The sequence below is a fragment of the Lycium barbarum genome, chromosome 6 (genome assembly GCF_019175385.1).
Source record: "Lycium barbarum isolate Lr01 chromosome 6, ASM1917538v2, whole genome shotgun sequence".
NCBI lineage: Eukaryota > Viridiplantae > Streptophyta > Magnoliopsida > Solanales > Solanaceae > Lycium > Lycium barbarum.
Window position 1 is genome coordinate 123271480 of NC_083342.1, and position 23419 is coordinate 123294898.

At 31.7% G+C, this 23419-nt stretch overlaps 1 protein-coding gene across 1 annotated transcript; it reads left to right on the top strand.

Annotated features, from left to right (window-relative positions):
* The first annotated feature begins 5099 nt into the window (after positions 1–5099).
* LOC132598530 (transcription factor MYB61) lies at positions 5100–7244 on the top strand. The gene is made up of 3 exons (XM_060311459.1): positions 5100–5505; positions 5705–5834; positions 5937–7244. The coding sequence occupies exons 1-3, from the start codon at positions 5373–5375 to the stop codon at positions 6976–6978; spliced, it is 1305 nt and encodes a 434-aa protein (XP_060167442.1). The 5' UTR covers positions 5100–5372; the 3' UTR covers positions 6979–7244.
* Positions 7245–23419: the final 16175 nt, after the last annotated feature.

The window sequence follows — 23419 nt, forward strand, 5'->3', positions numbered from 1 at the left end:
TCTTCAAGGTCGTGTTGATGCCTTTATCTTCACCAGAGAAAATGATCAAAGTCGCCAAAAAATGTGGAAAGAACCGGCCCATCTTATAAACGATGATTGCTACCTTGAAAAAGGCATGATGTTCGAATCCAAAAAGGCATTGCAAAGGGTAGTCAAAATTTATAGATACAAGGGAATGAAGGATTATGGGGTCGATGATTCAACCAGAAAGATATGGAGACTAGTTTGTAGACGACATTATCAAGGCTGTCAATGGATGCTTCGGTAAATTGTTAAGACTGATGGTATGTGGGTTATCACAAAATTCCACCAACGTCACACTTGTGATATGGAAGAGAATCAAGCAGATCATTTTAATTTAGATACAAATATAATTGCTTAAGTGTTACTTAAAGACGTTGCCGAAACGCCAAAGTAACCTATTCGACCTAGTTCATTATAATTCTTATATGGAAGCTCCACAAAAATTCAATGCTGGTATTGCTGTAGAGTGGAGGCTTTTGCCCGATAATATTTTAAACTTTGTGTTTTGGACATTCAAACCATGTATTGATGGTTTTGCTCACTGTCGGCCAGTCATATCAATAGATGCATGCATGTATATGGTGTATACCATATCAAGCTACTGATTGTAGTAGGAATGGATGTTAATGGGTCGATATTCCCTCTTGCTTTCGCAATTACCACTAAAGAGAGTAACGAGACATGGAGGATGTTTTTGACACATTTAAAGCGGTATATTATTAAGGATTGTATGGGCATATGCGTGTTATCTGATCGATATCAAGACATATTGCACAATATGTCTACTTTGATGGGGTGGCAACCTCCCTTGCTTTCCATCTCTATTGTTTAAGGCACATAAAGGCAAATTTTCAAAATGAATTTGGAAACAACACATTAAACAAATTGATGTGGGTGGCTGTGATGGAGCATCAACAAAAAAAAATGGCTTGTAAGGATGGAAATGATCAAGACAGTGAGTAAAGAAGCATATAATTGGTCTAAGACAATCGAAGTTGAAAAATGGACATTACATGCTGATGAAGGCAGGAGATGGGGATGCTTACAACAAACAGCTCGGAGTCATTCAATGATTTGCTAAAATCTGCTCGGGGACTGCCCGTTACTGCAATGGTGAGAATGACTTACATGCAAGTTGTAGAGCGGTTTGTGACTAGAACAAAGCATGCCAAAGCCCTATTAGCAGAGGGTGGGAGATGGATGCCAAAACCTAAAAAAATAATGGAGCATAATAGGAAAAAATGTGAGCTGCACAAGATAACCGAGTATAACCATGTTGAACGTGTGTATGAAGTCAGGACAGGTTATTACGAAGGTCGGGGAGGAAAATTGCATACCGTTTATGAGGGCACGAGAACGTGTAGTTATGGTAAGTGACAAACATACCACATGTCGTGTTCTCATCCCGTCAAGTGTTTCAAGGCAATGGAAAAAACGGTGTCAAGTTTTATGGCATCGGAATACAGCGTCAAAAGTTACCTTAAAGCATATGTCGGCCACTTCTACCCACTTGATGATCAAGCTTATTGGCCAGACAAGCCATTTTCAATGGTTGATAACAAGGAGTATATCCGTAAATTTGGCGTTAACGCACGAAGTCGGATTCATAATCAAATGGATATCAATAATAGGACATACTCTCGCAAGTGCTCTACATGTAAGGAATTTGGCCATGATAAGCGTTTGTATAGCCTACGAGGCCGTGTGGTGCAAGTACGTCTCGTAATAGGAGAACCTCTCGTAGTGGAAGAGTGTCTCGTACTTGAAGTATTATTTTAAATATTTTGTTATTGTAAAGAATGATGTATTATTTAGTTATTGTAATGAATTATTTTTGAATTATTTTGAACCTCTCGTATCGGATGAATTATTTTTAATATAATATTTTTATTTATACATTCGAAATAAAGCAATGCCTTGACTAAATAATAAAACACTTAAATCAAAACCTTATAAAATAAAACACTTAAACCAAAAGATAACAAGATTCAAACAAACAAAACTTACTTTGGGGCACTTTACAACCTCTAAAACGACGATCCAAACGTTTAGGTATAATTGATGTAATAAGCCGACATTATTGTCCGCAAAAAAAGATATCAAGTTCTATATAAAATATTGATATTTCGGAGTTTTGAGACATGACTAATCTTTGGTCAAAGTATGAAAAAAACGTGAATTTGAGAACATTAAAATTGTACAAAAAAAATATATAACCTCTATTGCGCACTAAATGACTTAACTGTAAAAATACAATTTAGTCCTATTGCGCACTAAATTAGTGTGAAAAAGGTAGTTTGGTAACATTTTTTTTTTTTTAGTTATTTTGATTTCAAATCCCACTTTTTAAGTCATTTACGTTGCGGACCCAACTTTGCATGCTTTGCTGAAGGAAATAAAAATACTCAAAGTAATAATATAAGCACAAGCGGAAGACTCAACAATGACTATATAAAATAAATTTATCAAACTAGAGAGAAAAGGTAGGAGAGTTTACTTAATAACTCAAAACTCTTGAATCTCACTACAATTAAAATATGTGACATAACATCCCTATTTATAATATTAGAAAACCAACATACACTAGGACTAGAAAACCTATTCCAACATGAACTAGACAAATAAATTCTAACTAAATATGAATTAAATAAATACCAAATATCAATGCTAAACAATTTTAAATTAGTAATCTTGGTTTAATTCCAACATTCGCCATACATAGACCTTTAATTAATGTATCTGCAATTTCATTCCCTAACTAGGTCGTACAACTCATCTGCTTCTTTTTTTCTTCTCTAACATTATACTTATATAATAGGATATATCTGGGAAATAAAATAAGAAAATAAAATAATTATAATTGATTATTATACACTTATTGTAAAAGATCATATATATATATATATATATATATATATATATATATATATATATCACAGGACGGTAAATACTGCTCTTCACCAGTCATTTCATATTTAGCTTTTTCCATCGAGTTTTCTTCTCTTCATTGTTCTTTGTTCCTTGTTCCTTATATGGAGTATTAGAAAAGAAATCCGTGATTGCTTCATGTCTTTATTATTTGAACACAAATTTATTGCTACATTGGTACTTTTTTATCTTTTTTTATTCGAGTATAGTTATTATTCCGTATGTCCAACTATCTAATACTTTTATGGTGTCTATAAGGTCAAATACATGCTGCCAGGGCAAAGACAACATATTTCCATGACTAGCCCGTCACACAAATAGGTACACTTGATGGCAGTTTCTCTATTAAGGCCTGATAACTAATTCACACACACACACAAAAATGAAATTAATTCAAGAAACTTGCAATTGAAATTTGAATTTTGAGCCAGAATTCTTAGTAGTTTAGTTGGTTGACCATTTGAACTTCACCATACTAGTGAGAGTTTGATTTCTCACCATGTGATCTTCTCCTCATTTCCCTTCCCCTTACTCCTATATATAAATGTTTTTTTTAATTTGAAAAAAAAAAAAACCAAAAGAAAAACTTTGAACTCTGAACTCCTTAACTGTGAGAAAGGGATGAAAGCCTTTTCGTGTAAATTCTAAATAAAAATAATGTGTGCAATACTTTAGGATGGAAGGGTAATTCAACAGAGTTTGTCCGTACTCAAGTTTTGAGTATTCTGAATTCAGTATAGGACAGCTATATCATTGTCATTGTCGGCTGTGTTTAGATGAAAGACACACCGTTTAATCGTTTAAATATTTTTGATTTAGTCACATAAATGATTAGAGGACAAACTAAGTTATTTTTTCTTATAAATGGAGAAAATAATCCTCGAATAAACAATCGTTTAGAAAAAAGAATCACAATCAATCATGGGAAGTTTTAGAGTCTTCTTTGTTTTCTTTATCTTATTTGATTTTGTCTTCGGAAGAAAGATAAATGATATAAGGAGTTGGTGGAATATATATGATTTTCAAGAAAGATGGAAGACACCATCCATGTTCCTACAAAAAATATTGTTTTCATCTTTTTATTTTATTCATTAAATATTAACGACGCTATAGAAAGAGATTATGATCAGTTCACAAAAATTATTCACGGATCACTGAAAAAGAAGAAAATAGAAAAGACAGGTTAATTATTTGAATTCCATCTGGCCAAAATCCATATAAAATGTGATTAGAGTTTAGGGAATATTATATGATGTCAATAATGAAAGACAAGGGAATTTATGATGACAGAAGGCTTTTTTTACCATTAAATAATTTAGTTTACCCTAATTGCTAGCTTTAACCAATCATTGGGATTTCTAGTCTGCAAACCCCTTAAACTTATTCATATATTCTAACCTTTTTTTTTATGTTTTGGAATCTTTGGAATAAGATTAACTCAAAATCAGTAGTTTATTTGAACACACAATATCAAACTCAATGTTCGCATTTCTTAAACAAAGTCATCCAAATTACAATTTGTCTTAATTTTTAATTTAATTTCTTCAAAAGACTTTACGAACAGTAGTTATTGCGGAAATAATATTGTGGCCATGAAATAAATATCTGTCTTGGTGACCCACAAGTGCTGTCAAACTCATTAATTTCTCAAAAACCTTTGATAAGACAAATGCAAGTCAGAATATTGGAGCTCCATTTCCAAATTCCAAATATAGCAAATTGCAAAAGGGTAAAATGAAATTTTAGAGGAAAAAAAAAAGGGGGAAAGAAAACAAAATTTATATTCCGTCTCTCACAATTTTTGTAATGCATGTTGATGCGATATAGAGTTTAATAAAAAAATAATTTTAAAATTTGTGATCTGAAATAATTCATAAATATTTTGTGAGTTTAAATCATATTGTTAAGTTAAAATAAAAAGTTTGTTAAATTGTATCCAGATAAGTAAATTTTATTCCAAAAAATATTTAAGATCTCCGAAAATACCGAACATTAGTTAATTTGACCTTTTCTACTCCGAATAAAGCCATATATAAAAAAAAAAATACTATTTATGGGACAAACTAATAGATATTAAGACCGAGAGCAATAACAAATTCAATAAATTTACTAAACCTCAAAAATCGAATCATCTGCTGAATACGACCTTCTTTTTAAGGCTCCTCCTCCCTCCTATCCAATTGATTCCAACAACTACAACCTCTTCCCCTTTCATTTTCCACAGCTTCCACTCCCTTCCTAACTATCATTATATCATTTTCTCTCTCTCTCTCTTAAAACTCTCTTTGCTTCTTAGGAAGTAAGTAGAAAAGAGAACAAAATATAATCAACCAGCTTCATTTAGCATTCAAATTAAAAAAATTACAAACTAAACTTTGCCTTTTCTTTTTGGACTTCATTTTCCAGCATTGCAATATCACATGGGGAGGCATTCTTGTTGCTACAAACAGAAGTTAAGGAAAGGCCTCTGGTCTCCAGAGGAAGATGAGAAACTTATTAAGCATATTACTAAATTTGGTCACGGCTGTTGGAGCTCTGTCCCGAAATTAGCAGGTGCACTACTACTACAACTACTAACAATTTTCTTAGTTAGTTTTCTCATTTTTCTTGAAAATGCATGTTGAAAGTGAAAAATTTACGGTAATTTATTTGATAGGGGATTCCGATTTGCTTGATATGAGGCGTAATTATTGTTGTTTTAATTTTGTTTTCACGTTTTTCTTTTTAGTGATAATTTTTTAAATGGTTGCAGGTCTACAGAGGTGTGGAAAAAGTTGTAGGCTGAGGTGGATTAACTACCTGAGGCCTGATTTGAAAAGAGGAACATTCTCACAGGATGAGGAGAATTTGATCATTGAACTTCATGCAGTTCTTGGGAACAAGTAATTATGTTCTTCAACAAAACAATACTTATAAAATTCGATTCGAACCATGATGTTATAATCAACCTGGGCTGACCTTAAATTTTTTTGTTTTGCTCGCAGGTGGTCTCAAATTGCAACTAGATTGCCTGGAAGAACAGATAACGAAATCAAGAACTTGTGGAACTCTTCAATTAAGAAAAAGCTAAGGCAAAGAGGGATTGATCCAAATACACACAAGCCACTTTCTGAAGTTGAGAACGAAGAGAAAGCGTCGGCAAACAGTAACAATAAGAACAATGACAAAGTTTCTGAAAGCTCAAATAACGAGTTCAATTTTGTTGAGGCTCATGATAATGGATTTTCAAAGCCAATTAAGGCATCTTCAATGACAAATAATATGGACCGGTATTCACTTATTGATACCAATAATATTGCCCCACCAACTCATGAATTCTTCACCACCAATTGCAAGTCTCCGGATTTGTCTAGTTATCTCTCCTTTCACAATAATTATAGTCCCAATACCAATATCCTCTTCAATACCACTATTACCAGGAATTCTGCTGACATGGTATCTGATCAGTTCAACTGTGGCTCCTTGGCAAATGCTAGCTTTTCTTCTATGTCGAATTCGATTCTTAGTACATCCCCGTTGGCACGTAATAATATGAAGCCTTCTTTGAGTACTCTTCTTCCTGATCATACTACTTTTAATATCAACAAGTTCCAGAATTGGGAAGCGTGTACGATCAGCAGCAATGGCAGCAACAACAGTAATGGTAGCTGTAACAGTATCGAATTACAAAGCAACTGTTCATTTTTCGATAACAATGCTGCCGCTTTCACATGGGGATCAGCAGCAGCAGATGGAGCTGGGAAAACGGAGAGAGAAGAAATCAAATGGTCTGAGTATATGCAAACCCCGTTTTCACTAGGTGTTAATAATAATAACACAATACAAAATCATCATCAAATTTCTCCGCATCAAGACTTATACGGAGAAACAAAATCGGACACACAATTCATGACACAAGGTTCGTTGAATTTGAGTACTACTAGTACATGGCTTCAGAACCAACCCCCGCAGACTTCTCTACAAACTGCAGATTTATACAGTAACAATTTCCAGAGGCTTCCTGCCGCCTACGGACAATTTTCTTAGCCGATTTTCAATGGTTAATTATCTCACTTATTATTGGACGGTTACTTCCCTACTACAGGTGTGTGCTATAGTGTTTTTCTTCTTCTTAATCTGTAAATAGGTCTTACACATATTTCCTTCCTTTGTCTCAACACCTGATATATTCTTGATAAAAATATCGGAAAGTTTGTTGATCATCATCTTTTGTGTATGGTATATGATAGTATATGTACTTCTTTTTTCCGCTTTCTAGATTTTTATATTGACTGATTGTAATTCTGTTTGTTGATTGAGTGTTTAACCGAAAAGGTTTATGACTTCTCTAGTATTTACCGTTGTAACCATGATGCATGTGTTCCTATTCAAACCAAAAAGAATCCGTTGCAGATAGCGACTATCTGTAAGATAGCCTAAATGGGTGTCTATCATTGTCTCCTACAGATGGAGATAGTTTTTACTTTTGACAGTCTTTAAGTCAATTCCACTCTCTTTGACTAATCTGTGAGTGGCTGTCTGTATGTTGTTCATATACCATGTAAAATATTGAAGAGCTTAGGAAGAATGAGGTTCAACTAATTACATGCAAAAGTAGTACTCTCTCAGCTTCATTTTATAGGACACTTTCTTTTTTTTTATGTTCTAAAAGAACCAACAAATTTTCATATTTGAGAAACTTTTAAGTTAACTTATTCAAAATATCCTTATTAATTTACTGTTATAGCCATACAAATGTCATGGCGTGTTTAATACAACAAGTTCTAAGAGTACATTTAATATGTAACAAAAGTCTATATGCTTTTAAATTCCTCGTCCAGTCAGACATCACCATTATAGAAATAGAGGGGTACTTTCTATTGGAAAAAGAAAAAGAAAGGGAAAAGGGCAAAAAAAAACTATTTAGTCAAAGAGAAAGGATTAAAGTGTGAAACATAATTTCAATAATGTCCTTTTATAATCCTTGAGGTTCAAGAGAATCAAGAAAGTTTCCAACTCAAATCTTGGTTAGTTGAAGGATATCCATTTAATTGCTTAATGACTTGGAAAGCCACAAATAAGACGCAACTTCAAGAATATGGACACTAATGATACATCCTCTATGGGAACTTAACTTTTTCTACTTATGGAAACAGGAGAAAGAAATTATAGGGTCCCTCCCTTCTGATAGAAACAGCTGATACATACTTCAAGACTCAAAGTGGTAAGTAGAGTAAAGAGAAAAAAAAATCATATCTTTCTTACAACACAAGAGATATGCTAGAGTGAAAACAGTATAAGAGAGGAAAACACCTCGTTATTAAGTAAAAAAATTTCTATAGAGACAGCATCTTCTTCTGTTGAAATTGAACTATATACCTTTGGTTCTCTTACTTATTTTATTTTTCCATTAAAAGTCCCAATTTTCACTTATAGCAAATGGGCCAAGTTTGCATGTGAGGAATGCTTATATCAGTCTTTCATATTCAACATTCACTATCACCATAAAACTCCATGAATTAAAGTCTCCTCATAAGATGTACTATTCAACACCAGGGTCCCTCCTTAACTTTCTAACCATGGCCTTTTTCCTTATTTTACTTTTACATAATATCCATGTACTAGCTGTCGTCTAAAATCTGTACGTAAGAAGCTGACAAATAATCTTCATGTATAGAAATAAAGGAAAAGGAAATAAATACCCCAAATTTGCAGATGGAAAAAAATAATTGTCAATCATAAATAGCTTATGGATTTTAAAAGAATCAAAAAAGAGACCCATCCAGATATATATATGACTCAACCACAGGGGCGGATGGAGCATTATAATTTGGGGTTCAATTGAACCCCAAACTTTCGATGCGGTGTACAAATTTATATGTAAAAATTTACTAAATTTAAAATAAATAGTAGATATGAACCCATAACTTTAAAAATATAATGGTTCAATGCTAAAAATTTAAAAGGTTGAACCCCAAGAGTTTAAATCCTAGATCCGCTTCTGCTCAACCACATGAATATGTATGGTAGGGCCTTTAACCAGTCTCCTTCCCACGTGCACCCAACGAAAATTTATGCAGACTTTCTCCATATTAATTGAATGTTTTTTTCTCCTATAGACTTCTGGCCCATTTTTTGGTTAAAAATTTAAAGAATTAATACGTAGAAAGCATTGTCTAAGGAGTAGTATATTAATTGGGGGGTCGCTTGGAATGCATGTGAATCGAATTATTGAGTCTCTCTTCTTGGCCCTACATTCTTTCTTCTACATAGAACAGAACAAAAATAAAGAAATTGACATCTTATAAAAATTTATCAGACTATACATATATGGAATTTGGACCAAAGATATCGAATGCTACTGGACCTTATACTATATGGTGTGCATCCATCCCTGGTGTGGTGTGATGGCCAGAAGCAGTTTTTACTGCAAAGTTTTAATTCTTTCAAGAATTTAAAAGAAAAAAAAGTAAAAAGGGGGAAATAAAAAAGAAAAAGGAATAGGAAGGATATGCTACTAATAGACTAGTAGGACGAAAATTAGACAAACAATGATGAAGGTGATAATTGGGGGCTGGGACAATGATACATAATAAAGGTGATAAAAGAATGTCCACTATAGTAGTATTATTTTGATATTCTGAAATTTTATTGGAAAGGAACATGCTATAGTTGTTTCTTCTATAATATAAGCAAGAACCTCTAGAATTATAAATAAAGAACTTGTGAAGTGCTGAGGGAGCAGAAGTTGTTTTATCAGTTAAAAAAAGCAAATTAAAGTCAATCCACAAGGGAAGCAATTCTTTTTCTTTATTAATAGTAGCTGTTTTATTAAAGTGGTTATAACAAAGTCTTGTTAAACCTGAAAAGATTGTTACTATCAGTATCATAGCAACAGAGAGATAAAGTGTAAAGTAAAACGAGAACTATTTTCACAAAACTTTTACAACTGTCTTCTCTTTTCCTTTTACATTGTTCCTTTGAGTTTAACTTTTATACACCACTAATATAGTACCCATGCAATGCGCGGAAAGTGTCAAAGAAAAATATTATGAAAAATTATTATCTCATTTGCTTGATCATACTTATATTGATATTTTTGGTGAATATTATAATATTCACCAAAAGCTATATTATAATCAACGATTGTGGATCAAATGATTTATAAGTTTACAATTTATAAAATAAGAAAAGTTAACTATTTTTATACGCGTACACAGACTTAAGTCTTATTCCTCATATTTCTCCGCTAATGTTTTTAATTTTTAAACTTTTGTTTCTTGTTTATTGTTATTGTATTATATTCATTACTTCGTATTGTTACATTGTCAAATAATTATTTATTAGCTTGTCACCTACCTTATATCATCCTTCCCTTTTCATAATATATAGATAGAAATATACGATTTTTCTTACTCCTGATTTATTTTTATTTGTACACATTTTTTATTTCTCGGTATTCTATTTAATTTTATCAATAATAATTTTGAGTATTTTTTACTTTGTTTTATCATTTAAAATACATTAAACTATAAATATACTCACAGTTTCTTTAATCCTATTTATATGTTTTTTTTTTTTAATAAAATTGATGTTTTCCCTATTTAGTATAAAGTGAAAAGATCTTTGTTATTTCATATATTTTTTACGATATTTTAATCGTCATATGTTAATGTTGGTTAAGTGGTTAACACAATTAATAATGTCTGAAAACGAAATGTATACCAGTACAACATTTTTTTTTAAAAGAAGCTCCATAATGCTTCTCTCTTGTTCTTTTTAGTTTTAAATTTTAATAGTAATTTTCAAAGGATTGATTCTTAAATAATCGAATAAAATTGTTTTGCTGTTTTATGAGTGACTTCAAAGAGAAGCTATGTTAGGAGGTTCTCCAATACTTAAAATCGTGACAAAAAATATACCAAGTTCACTGGATATGATTGCTCCGAAAGAAAAGAACCCAAAAAAGAGTAGCAAATATTAATTTTGCAGAAGAGGCTTCATGCTTTTGAAAGGACTCTCGTCATGGCATAATGAAAAAAATTAAGTGATCAAAATATCTTCTCCAACTAACAGTACCGGCAACAACATAATCTCTGTGACCTATAGCAAAAAGATTTCAAGATAAACCTGTAAGGTCAAGCAAGGAAGAACAAAATAATGCATCTTAGAACAAATAAAAAACAACTAAACAAATTTCGTAACACCATAAAAAAAATGTCACTTAAATGGGGAAGAGAAATAAACTTTACAATATGATAGACTTCGCTTAGAAATTCGTGTTAAAAGTGAGGCAAGTGAGTAGTGTAGCAAATTATAAAGTATGAAATAACAGAAAATAGTCCTATAGAAAAGCTTTCAAATAAAAGATACTTAAAGAAGCTACCTATATTTAAATCATGATAATAAAATATATTAATTTTAGCGGATACTCTAAAATAAAAAGAACCCCAAAAGATTAACAAATATACCATACTTCTGAATGTACTCTCATCATGGCATAACGATAATATCAAGTGATCAAGATATCGTCTCCAACGAACGATAATATCATCTCTGTAACCTACGACATAAGCATAAGGATAAGTGATCGATTAGATACTACGATGAAAAAATGAGAAATCTCTCGAACACGTGTGAAAACAGAAGCGAATGCAGAAGAAATCAAATTCACAATATAATTTTCATAATTAATTACATGCTTAAAAGACATTTATTAGTCTCCACTGATTAGTTAGACTGTAAGAACATGTGAAATAATTTGTTGTTTTCCAAAAAAGAAATATTGTTATCTCCATTTTTAGAAAGATTATTACTTTATCATGTAAATAGTTTCTTTTGTGAAACTGAAATAAGATATTTCATAGATTCAGAAACCAAGTCAATTACAGTTAAAACAAACCCAATAATCCAAATGTAAAACTTAAACAACAAATCCATAAAGAGACCTGCTTTGTCTGTTCAAAGCAAAAGCAATATCCATAGCAGTAAAAAAAATCTAAAAAGAGAAGTATAATAAACACGAAGGAGCAAATTGAGTCAATTACTATATGATTAGGTGCCATGCTTTGTAATCCCATAGATGCTTTTCACTCCGCCTCTTCTCGCCAACCTCCTAAAGCAGGTTTTTGATGCAGTGAATGTTGTCACGAAGCACCTTACGGTGTCATTTTGCACCGCCCTTCCTAATCCCTTTGCCTTCCTTTCCAAGCATGACTGGGAAAATTGGGCTGTGAGATAAAAGAAAATATCTAGAGTTTTGATTGAAAGTGATTTGTAGTTGAATTAAACTATCCATGGACCATGAGTACGTAGAAGATAGAGGCAGTTGTTGTCCTCCGCTTTCCAATTTCAGATTAAGTACACCTGGAGCAACGAAAGATCAACTCAAGAATTCAACAAAAAATAGCGGTAACTAAAGATTAACGACGACATGACGACATCCCCATTTCTAAACCATCTCAAGTCTTTCACCATCCTCATCACTATAGATTTTGATATTATTCCTAAAAAATAAAATACTTACTGAAATCGTTAAAAGGACATGAAACTAACATAAGTAGCGAATGACGACAAAATTTAAATAGCAAGTAAATTGTTTCTTTTTCTTCAACATTTTGCAATCAAATTATGAACTGAATTCAAAATAAGTAACTGAGAGAAAAATGAAAAATGATCTGTAGAAGCGAAAGAAAAAGATACATAAATGTGGATTAGTGGCTATAGTTAAATTTTGAATTTAATTTGGAAAATAGCCGTGCACGTGTGTTTGTAAGTTAGTGGGGTAATGGGGGGTGGGGCGTGTAGGTCAGTTTTATTTTAGTTTCTTTTCTTCTTTTCTTTTCTTTTTTTTTTTCCTTTCTTTTTGGTCTTTTTTATTTGTTTCAGAATTTTTGGGACGTGTAGGTTAGTTTTATTTAGTTTCTTTTTGTCTTTTTAATTTTACATATTCGTTTCAGATTTTTTTTTTTTAAAATATTTCCAAACTCCAAATCTTTTGGAGCTTTGTCCTAAAAAATGTCACTTGCCTTTTTGTGGTTATGCCACTTGGCTTACTATAGTGCTTCTTCCTCTGCTTTTAATGATATAAATATAGATATATAGATTATTATAAAAGAGAAAATACATAACAATCCCTGAAATGTAAATTTTTTTCAGAAAAGGATCAAATATACCTTTCGTTATATTTTAGGATCAAATGTACCCCTGCTGTTATATTTTGGATCCAAATATACCCCTGCAGTTATACTTTGTATATCTATACCCCTCATTTCAACAAGGGACACGGGCTATCATCCTATTGACCTATTTTAACTATCTCCTTTAATTAATTAAAATATAACCCATAACCCGGTATTCAATTAAAAGACGCATACCCATATTCAAAAAATGGAGGCAAGCTTCATTCATGGCTGCTGCCATCCTCTCTGACCATCCGTTGCCGATGGCCTGCGCTAGTTACAGTTTCCCAAGAATAATCAACATCCATAATCCCAGCAAGGTATTAAAATTTCAACCAACTCTATAGCACACAGCAAATGAGCTAACATAATACTTTATTAAAGCAGTCACCAGGAACTATAAACAGCAAAGGGAGACATAAAACGAGTATAGCAAATCAATGTAGTAAAGTCCCTAGCAATGTGCAACAAAAATTCTTCCAAATGGAGTACGATTTCCATTTCCATTCCCCATAAAAATAACAATTTAAAGTACAAGAACATGAGGCATAACTGGAAAAAAAATCATTCTAATACCGCTGCAGCACCTATTGCCCGGAGCTTTTCAATAATCGCATTAGCTTCGTCTTTTGTTACTCCTTTTTTCATTCTAATACCGTTGTAACTAGCTCCGGCGATCGGCAAAGGAGATGGATGGTCAGTGAGGATGGCAGCAGCCATGGATGAAGCTTGCCTCCATTTTCGAATATGGGTATGGGTATGCGTGGGTCTTTTAATTGAATACCGGATTATGAGTTAGATTTTAATTAATCAAAGAAGATAGTTGAAATAGGTCAATAGGATGATGACACGTGTCCCTTCGTTAAAATGAGGGGTATATATGTACCAAAATATAACTGTAGGGTATATTTGGAACCAAAGTATAACAGTAGGGATATATTTGACCTTAAAATATAACGAAAGGTATAATTAACCCTTTTTCAATAGCACAGAAATATATTTGACACTTTTCCGTTTTTTTTTTCTAAAAGGACACTTGAACTTTTGCAGGATCCTAATACCTCGTACACTAGTTTGAAGTGGAATTAATAGGACTTTCCAAGCTAAATATCAGTTCTTTAGGAAGCTGTACACATCACGCACTAATACTATTTTAACACGTCATTTTTCTGTTTTGAACATTTTTACTTTGTTTTTTTTCGTTTTCCCTATTTATTTACTTTCTTTTTTCTCTTTGTTATTCTTTTTTTCCTTTTCCGTTTCTCCATTCTTTATCTGAAACTCTTCAACCATTAAGATAAAATAACTTCCCCCAACACCTTCTCTTTTCTTCTTTTTTTATTTATCTTTATAGATAAATTAACTACTGAATTTGATAAATGAAAGAGAAAAATAGGGCGATTGAATAAGTAAGGGGTTGAGGGAAATATTTATTTGCCGGAAAGTTTTTGATCTCCGGAGGCAGCCATTTTTTCCGATAGAGTGGATATGTTTTTTCTTTTAAAAACATTCATCTAAACACCTTTTCATATCTCCCTTTTATAAACTCTAACCTAATAGTTAATCTAATAGACTTAAAACATCCTACCTTTACCTAAAAATCGAATCCTGCATGCTTTTGTTTTTGCCGGAAAAGCTTTACGTAGCTGACGACGAATAGCAGAGAGAATGATAGAGTTTTTTTTTCCGTCCAAACTCGTATTTTGCGGTAAAATAATAGGGCAAGATACAATATGTTCTACGAACTAAAAAGGAAACCTCTAAATATGTAGCTTAAAAGCTTTAGCTGGGTTAGTTTCTATGAAAAAGAAGGGAAAAAAAGAGAAAGAAAAGAAAAAAAATTAGAAAATAAGAAGAGGAAAAAGTAAAATGTAAAGAAAAATATAAGAAAATATAAAAGTAAAAGTTTATCAATTTTCTCCTGCTCACAATCACACACCCCATGCCACATAGGCTTAAAAGGAGTTGTTAATTTCACTTTTAACCGGTTCAGGAGGTATTGATCCCTGCAAAGTTCAAATGTCTTTTTGTTAAAAAAAAAAAATTATAGTTCAAGGGGTTCTTATGTATTTTCTCCATTATAAAACAAATTTTTACTACATTATGCCACATAAACAATTATTACAGCAGATTAAGTTGCACCGATATTATAAAAGTCATTTACTGATGATATATACTACAAATACATATAAGTTGAATCCGTTGCTTTTCTATTTAACCAAACTGACTATCACAAGTGCAGACATTCTTCGCCCATTCCTAATTTCCAGTTTGCCACTTACTATTCTCGAAAACCGAAAAGAACCCATGAGCAGAGCGGTGGGCATTTATAGTAGTACACTATGCTTTCTAGTAATAACCAATTGTCTATTGAATTTTTATATTTTTTTCTAAAGGAAATGTTTTCATAGACTAGATGTTGACTGGACAAGCAGGGAATCCTCGAATCATCGGTTGGCAATGATTTTTTTTGTTTCTCTAATTTGTGAAATGGGCACTTTTTGTCTAAAATTAAGAGCGACAAGAGGGGCGAGGTAACCACAGAAAAGTGAAATAGACACAATTTTTTTGTTAGAACTCAAAACAATATTATTCATGTAGTTTAAAGGAACAGAGTTTGCTTATAGAAAATCAAAAGAAAATATTTGTCAACAAGCTAATGGATGCAAACAACCTTTTGAAGTTAATTTTAAGAAACTCTAAGCTTAATGTTGCAAGGCTGATATCAAAGACATACTAGCCTGATTGAATTGATTTAAAAAAAACAGCTTATAAACTGAAAATAACTTATAAGTCAAAAAAAAAAATTGGGACAGTCCAGCTTATTTTTTTTGGTTTATAAGCTGCTTTAAATAAGCTAAGCCAAATGGACCCAATTATTTTTTTGGATTTATTTTAAGCACAAAATGACTTTAAGATGACCAGTCAAACACTCAAAAAACCTAAAAACAGCTTATAAACTGTTTTCAGCAACTCATAAGCCAATCCAAACGGGTATAAGCTGTTTTCAGCAACTTATAAGTCAATCCAAACGGGCTCTAACATACTTCCCATTTTGATGAATACATTGGACTAAATAAATGAATGAACAAATCATTAATCCGTATCAAATGGGCCAAACAATATTCAAACAGGATCAAATAAAGTCTTCATCCTACTTTTGGGTAGACCTATCCTACATTTAACTCACTGCGAAGCAGCTAACAAAGGATACACGTGTTGTGAGACTGTTGCTTTACTTTTATCAACATTATTTCTTAGTTCCATAATTTGTATTCTGGAGTATGCCAAGAATCATATTGGCTTGTGCGATGGAGCAGCTCCTACTAGCTTCCAGTAGTACTAGTCATAGCCCGATTGACCCGTTGTTGTCTTTTATACGTAGCACGATTAATGAACCTTTTAGTACTAATTTGGATCCCAGCTAAAGTGTCGTAGAGACACACAAGGACCTACCCTTGGGGTCACCCTAAGAAGCTGCCAAAGATAACAAGATGCTCAACCTACGAGTCTACGACAACCTTTATTTTGTAATCTCTTTTTCTTTTTAATGCGAAATATCTTTGTACTGTATTTCATCATTTAGTGAATCCAAATCTTACATTTTTCAATTCACAAAATTTGAATCTACTAAGTAGGCGTTTGGCCCTGAAAATCATATATTTTTCACTTTATTTGAAATTTTAGAGTTGGAGTAGGAGTTCAAGATGAAGTTGCGTTCGGTTATAATTTTTACAAAAAATATTTGGTTGTTTAAATGTATGAAAGTGAAAAAAAGTGAAAACAAGGTTTGAGTTGTTTTTCAAATTTCAAATCTTCAAGTTGTATTTGAAATTGTCATGGCCAAACGCTGATTTTCAAATAAAGTGAAATAATTTTCAGAAAAAAGTGAAAAATTCTCATGGCCAAACGAGCCCTAAGTTGCACGCAACCTGTGTTAGTCGGGTGAGATACAAAATATTTTTTTTTTCTCGCACAACTCATAAATCGGAAGCAGGAATGGGTGAATGGTGAGGAGAAGACAATCAACATTAAATGTTATTTATGAAACTTTTTTCTTTTACTTCACCTAGAAAGTCATTTTAAGAAAATATATATTTTAACCAACTAAATGTGTAAAAATTTAAAAAATACCTTTGAAAAAAAATATTTCACCATTAAAGTAAAACAAAATTCAAACGCCACCTTTTGCTTGAAGGAGACCAACCTACGTTGGTGAAAAATGAATATGGGCATTTGTCGGCCGGGGAAAATTAAAGTAAACAAACAGTTTGAGGAGTTCGTGTCTTAGAAAGCTACACGTCAACAATCGTTGGCGCTAATTTGTTCTACACTTTCTTGCTTTACCTAACACAAGATACATATTTTTAAAAAATAAATTCTAATTTTTCTTTCTTATAACAGTACAAGTAGTTTCAAGATACTTTTCTTCTTTAGACGATTTGAGAAGATCTTCTTTTAGTTAGTCATAATAATCAGAGAGGCAAGAAATCAGACAACGAAAAGGAGTCAATGAAAACGTTTAGCGCATGCCCTAAAGTGAAACCGGAAGTTACTAAACTAAACTAAAGGATCTATATATAATAAGCCAGACATAAATAAGGTGATGTGACATCTCTCTATTGCTTAGAATCACATTTATCTTTTTCCCCTTTTTTTTGCATTTTTCCTCATTTAAAAGTTAATGTTCTATATTAAAAAACCAAAACTTTACTCACTTAATTCTCTTAATTATAACTCTTAATTCTCATACTCTCTTCCTCTTCTATTCGTTACTTTTGTTGTAATAAAGAAGGAAAATGAAAAATTATGAAGGCAATTAAGAATTATAGTAAATGGAGGACAATGAAGAGTCACAGCAAAGAGCTGCATTTTTCCCTCGATAGGGTGTTAATGATCCTTTTTTCTTAATTATATTACTTTTTCTGTTAATTCTCTTTCTTGACTCTTTTTAAAAAAAACAAAACCCTTATTTTTGTTTGAATTAGCCATTCTTTCCGTTCAAAAAAAGAACATTCTTCCCATATTATTTTAATGAAAATTAATGCACTTAATACTAATTTTATTACAATGATCAGTTAATGCATTCAATATTAGTGCACGTAATACTACTTTTATTACTATCAATACATGTACTGTATTCAATACTAATTTTATTACAATCACTCTAAATGCATCCTGTTAACTCTTATGAGTTATGGCCTTTCCCTCTTCCATAATAGTACAGATAGCTTCTCCTCCGTTTTCTTAATACATTTCAGTTTTTCTAAATTGTGATTCCATATGTTATTGGTTTTCTCTTTTCTTCTTTTCTTACTTTCTTAGTTTTGGGTAGATTTTCTATTTTTGATATGTATTTGAGACCTTTTCCAACAAAATATGCTTAGAATTAGGGGTGTACATGGACCGGATTGATTCGGATTTTTTAAAGACCAAACCAAACCAATAAAATTCGGGTTTTTCAACCTCGGGTTATTCAATTTTCTCAGGTTTTTCGGGTTTTTTTTTCAGAATAGTCTTGATACAAAATATATAACTTTTACTTCAAATATTTCTTTAGTCCTAGTAAGTTACAACTATATAATTGAGGTGTTTCTTAAGAAACTAACACAAAACGTGAGAAGAGTGATGACATTGTATTAAACTATTTAACAAAAGCTAATAAAATCGGTTAAAATAAATATTGCTAATTAACAAGCCATAAAGAAAATAACCATAATCTAACTAAGTCATGCTAAAATAAATACGATTAATAAGTATTAATTACATGACAAAGAAAAAAAACTTAAATTATGTATTTTCACTCTCTAAATCGATTATGCAAAACTCAAGAATAGATATCCAACATTATTGTCATTCCTAGTGATAAATTGAATTTGTTTTGTTAGCATTAGTGTTGAGTTGTTTTGGTTTGGACTTTATTTGAGTTACTAACATCCATAGGATACAAAACTTATTGACATTCAAAATTCTAAGTTCAAGCTTGAATAATATGATAATAGATATAAAAAAAACTACAAAAAAATCTAAGAAATATTTATAAATTACATTACAAATAAATATTTTTATGTATAAAATATTTTAAAAATTGAATACACGTAATGTTGGGTTGGTTTGGTTCGATTTGACTTTTTTTTAGTTAAAACCAAACCAAACCAAACCAATTATGGTCAGGTTTTTTTTTTCAACACCAAACCAAGTCAAACCAAACCACTATTCGGGTTTTTTCTCGGTTTGACTCGATTTATCGGTTTGGTGCGATTTGTCGGTTTACTTTGTACAACCTTACTTAGAATATACAATTGTTGCTCTTTTATGTTTTTGTTTCCTATTATAATTGATAGGCCAAACCCATCGACAGACACTTGTGGTCATCCATTTCTTTCACTTGAGCACCTAAAGTGACCCTTGTTCCATTTAGACACTTCAGGTGGGTCATTCCTATTCCACTTAGACACGTTTTGCACCGTTATCGGAGCAAAACCAACACCAAAAGGGGCGCCACCTCATTGCACATCCAACCAGCCCAAAAGCCTCAATTTTTAATGGTCAAAACTCCACAAATTTACAAATTAGTGAATTTACAATTAAAATGAGCTGGCACAATTTAATTGGCCACTTAATCCACGTAGGAGACGACTGATGTTGGTTTTGCTCCGATAACGGTGCAAAAAGTGTCTAAGTGGAATAGGAATGGCCCGCTTGAAATATCTAAATGGAACAAGGGCCACTTTAGGTGCTCAAGTGAAAGAAGTGGACGACCACAGGTGTTTGTCGATTGGTTTGGCGCTCAACATTTCCAACAAACCCATCGATAAACATATGTGGTCGTCCACTTCTTTCACTTGAGCACCTAAAGTGGCCCTTGTTCCATTTAGACATTTCAGGTGGGTCATTCCTATTCCACTTAGACACTTTTTGCACCGTTATCGGAGCAAAACCAACACCAAAGGGGGCGCCACCTCATTGCACATCCAACCAGCCCAAAAGCCCCAATTTTTAATGGTCAAAACTCCACGAATTTACAAATTAGTGAATTTACAATTAAAATGAGTTGGCACAATTTAATTGAGTTGACACAATTTAAATGAGCTGGCACAATTTAATTGGCCACTTAATCCACGTAGGAGAGGACTGGTGTTGGTTTTGCTCCGATGACGGTGCAAAAAGTGTCTAAGTGGAATAGGAATGACCCACCTGAAATGTCTAAATGGAACCAGGGCCACTTTAGGTGCTCAAGTGAAAGAAGTGGATGACCAAGGTGTTTGTCGATGGGTTTGGCCAAACTAAAAATTCATAATTGGTGGGTTGGGTCTGAAACCCAACTCTTTCGATGCATTGAAATGTATTTTACCTAAAAATTAGGGTAAAAATCATTTAAACCACCCAAATTTGCTTTAAAAATCAAACTCATCCCTCAACTTTGAACAATAGACATTCTCCCCCCTTTATTCCAATTGATTTTTTAAATACCTATTTTACCCTTATATTATCAACTTGTCTTCTTGTTTTACTTCTTTAAAATCATAATATTGTTTATTTCTTTAACATATGTATAATAATTTTTTATAGAAAAAATAATTATTATTTTCGAGACGAAAAAAGAAAAGTAAGAAATATTAATTGAGTGTATAATTTAATGTCTCTTTAACATGAAATAACGAGAATTAAAAAATTATATTTGATTAATAATAATCAAAACTTTAATATCTATTTACACAAGTAAAAATATCAAGTAATAATAACAACTTTATAAATATATTTCAATGTAGGTAGTACAAAAATAATAGGTATATGTTATAGCAAATTCCTAAAAGAATATCTATTTATATTGTAACTAAATTTTAAATTATAATTTTAAAAATATTCCATAATGACAACTAAAACTTGTTTATCTACCTAGACAATAGTGTATAACAGAGAAATGGAACGTAAATATACACTTACACATGCATGTACAAACATATATACATGCTTAATGCATGCAATTTTAAAAGTAAAATAACAATCATAAAGGGTATCATTTATTTTGTGACAAATTCATAAAAAATTTATTCTGCAGATAATGTTAATGAACTTAAATAAAAATCTACAAAAAAAAAACTAAGTTAAAATATAAATATTATATATAATATAAAAAGATATTACATAGATGGAGGCTTCGAGATGTCAAGAGTAAAATAGACATTGCATTATTTGCATAGAATAAGGGGGTGAAAATATCTACTGTTCATTATTAAAGAGAAAATTTGATTTTTAAAGTACAATTGAGAGGCGAAAATAATTTTCACCCTTTAAATTATCACATCAATACATAGCATATCTTAACCCACTTTTAATCTTATGAATACTCAATCCAACTACAAAGAAAACAATCCTATAAAACCCCAAAACAATTGATAAAAATAAGAGGAAAACAATAAATAGAGTATCTGATATCCATCCTTGAAATGATCGTTTTTGTACGGGTGTTTCTTTTCCACACGGAACAAAAAAGAAAAAGAATACTTTGAAAGGAAAGGTGTGGTCAAAAAAAGGCCCTCGGCGTCGGTTTCACGAAAGCCATGCATCAATAATTCGTAGCACTCGTATCAAAATTTATAAGTGTTCTAACCTATTATACCTTTTTAATGTTTTATTCTATATTATTCCCCCAAAAAAAAAAAATTGATCAATTTTATTAATTTCACCTTTGATTATTCTATGATTTTTTTTTTTAATTTTTGAGAAGATAAGGTAACAAAAAAGAGATGAAAGTTAAAGTTTGTTTTATACCATCAATGACCTAAACCAGTTTCACTTAATTACTCAAATTTCCACTTTATTTTATATAAAACGCATCTTGCTAAACTAACGATCTTTTCAGAAAGTTTAAGTTAAATATACTTTTCACAATAATGACTTTTTCTTTGCACTATAGGCCCCTATTCGTATAGGGTTATATTTTGCTTTATCTAATAACATATTTTTTTTAGAATTCTATAAAAGTTATATTTTTCATTATCTAATTTTTCATTTTTGTTTGCGTCAAAATTTTACATTTATATATTTAAAAAATTGTAGTGTACTTCAATTGACTTATATAAATATAGATATTTTCAATTTCGTACGGGATGCACTTGCTTATCTACTAAGTATGAACCTTTTCAAGTCTTTATTTTTCCTTTTTTCTTAGAATCCTTTGTTATGTTGTGTTTGTCTATGGAAGTGGAGAGTTAGAATGTTAGATATATCTTCCGTCTTCTTTATAGGAATTAAGGAGAATTTACGTTTTTTTGTTTTTTCAATTGTTAGAAAATTGTACTTTTGCATTAATCTTTGAGATGCTACTCGAAAATATTGTCAGAGAGCTATTATCAAGTAAGAATATATCAGACATGAATTCTAAATTTATATATATTGCATCTTTATAGTATGTGCTATTTTAAGACCATGAGTTTAAGAATTGTATTTTCTTAATTGGTTACTATTCAATTAATATCGTCAAGAGAAAAAAGAAGTATTATTCACCACTTTATGTAATCGGAAGTCTTACGACAACTAAGTCAGCTACTCACCACATAGATTATTAAACAATATTTTGATTTTTCGTCTCAACCGCGCGAAGCGCGAACATATTCACTAGTTAAAGTTATAGTTACATACACTAATAGTGTCGGAAAAATTAATATACACACACACAAAAAAAAATAAATTATATAACTCATCGTGGATCAGAGTAACGGATAAAGTTACTTGCATTTTCTTTTTTCGGAAAAGGGCCAAAAATGTCCCTAACCGATTGGATTTGGCTCAAAAATACCTTCCTTCCACCTATTGGTCCAAAAATGTTCTTCCTTCAACCTATTTGGACCAAAAATGCCCTCAACGTTATCTTTTGACTTAAAAAGCCCCTAAAACTAACGGTTGACCAGTTGACTAGATGAACCTTTATCAAAAAGCCACATGGCAATGTATGATTGGTCCAAATATTAATTCAATGTGAATTAAATATATCATGTAAAAATGTCTTTGTAATTTAATTCACCACAGCCGTCAGTGGCAAAATTGATTCCTTCATACCCAATTCTGATCACTCTGTTGCAACTGATGAACACCTTATATGCATCGGGTTAATATAGTGGTTAGGGTTACCGGGTCTAGTAATGGCACGGGTATGGGTGTTGGGGAAAAAAAAGTAATTTGCTTCACATTGAATTAATATTTAAACCAATCATACATTGCCATGTGGCTTTTTGATAAAGGTTCACCTAGTCAACTAGTCAACCGTTAGTTTTAGGGGCATTTTTAAGCCAAAAGATAATGTT

Excerpts from the sequence above, each read along its gene's own strand:
- LOC132598530 (XM_060311459.1), top strand. The coding sequence starts at position 5,373 with ATGGGGAGGCATTCTTGTTGCTACAAACAGAAGTTAAGGAAAGGCCTC. Across the intron at positions 5,506-5,704 it reads CTCTGTCCCGAAATTAGCAG|GTCTACAGAGGTGTGGAAAA; the intron begins GTGCACTACTAC and ends AAATGGTTGCAG. Across the intron at positions 5,835-5,936 it reads CATGCAGTTCTTGGGAACAA|GTGGTCTCAAATTGCAACTA; the intron begins GTAATTATGTTC and ends TTTTGCTCGCAG.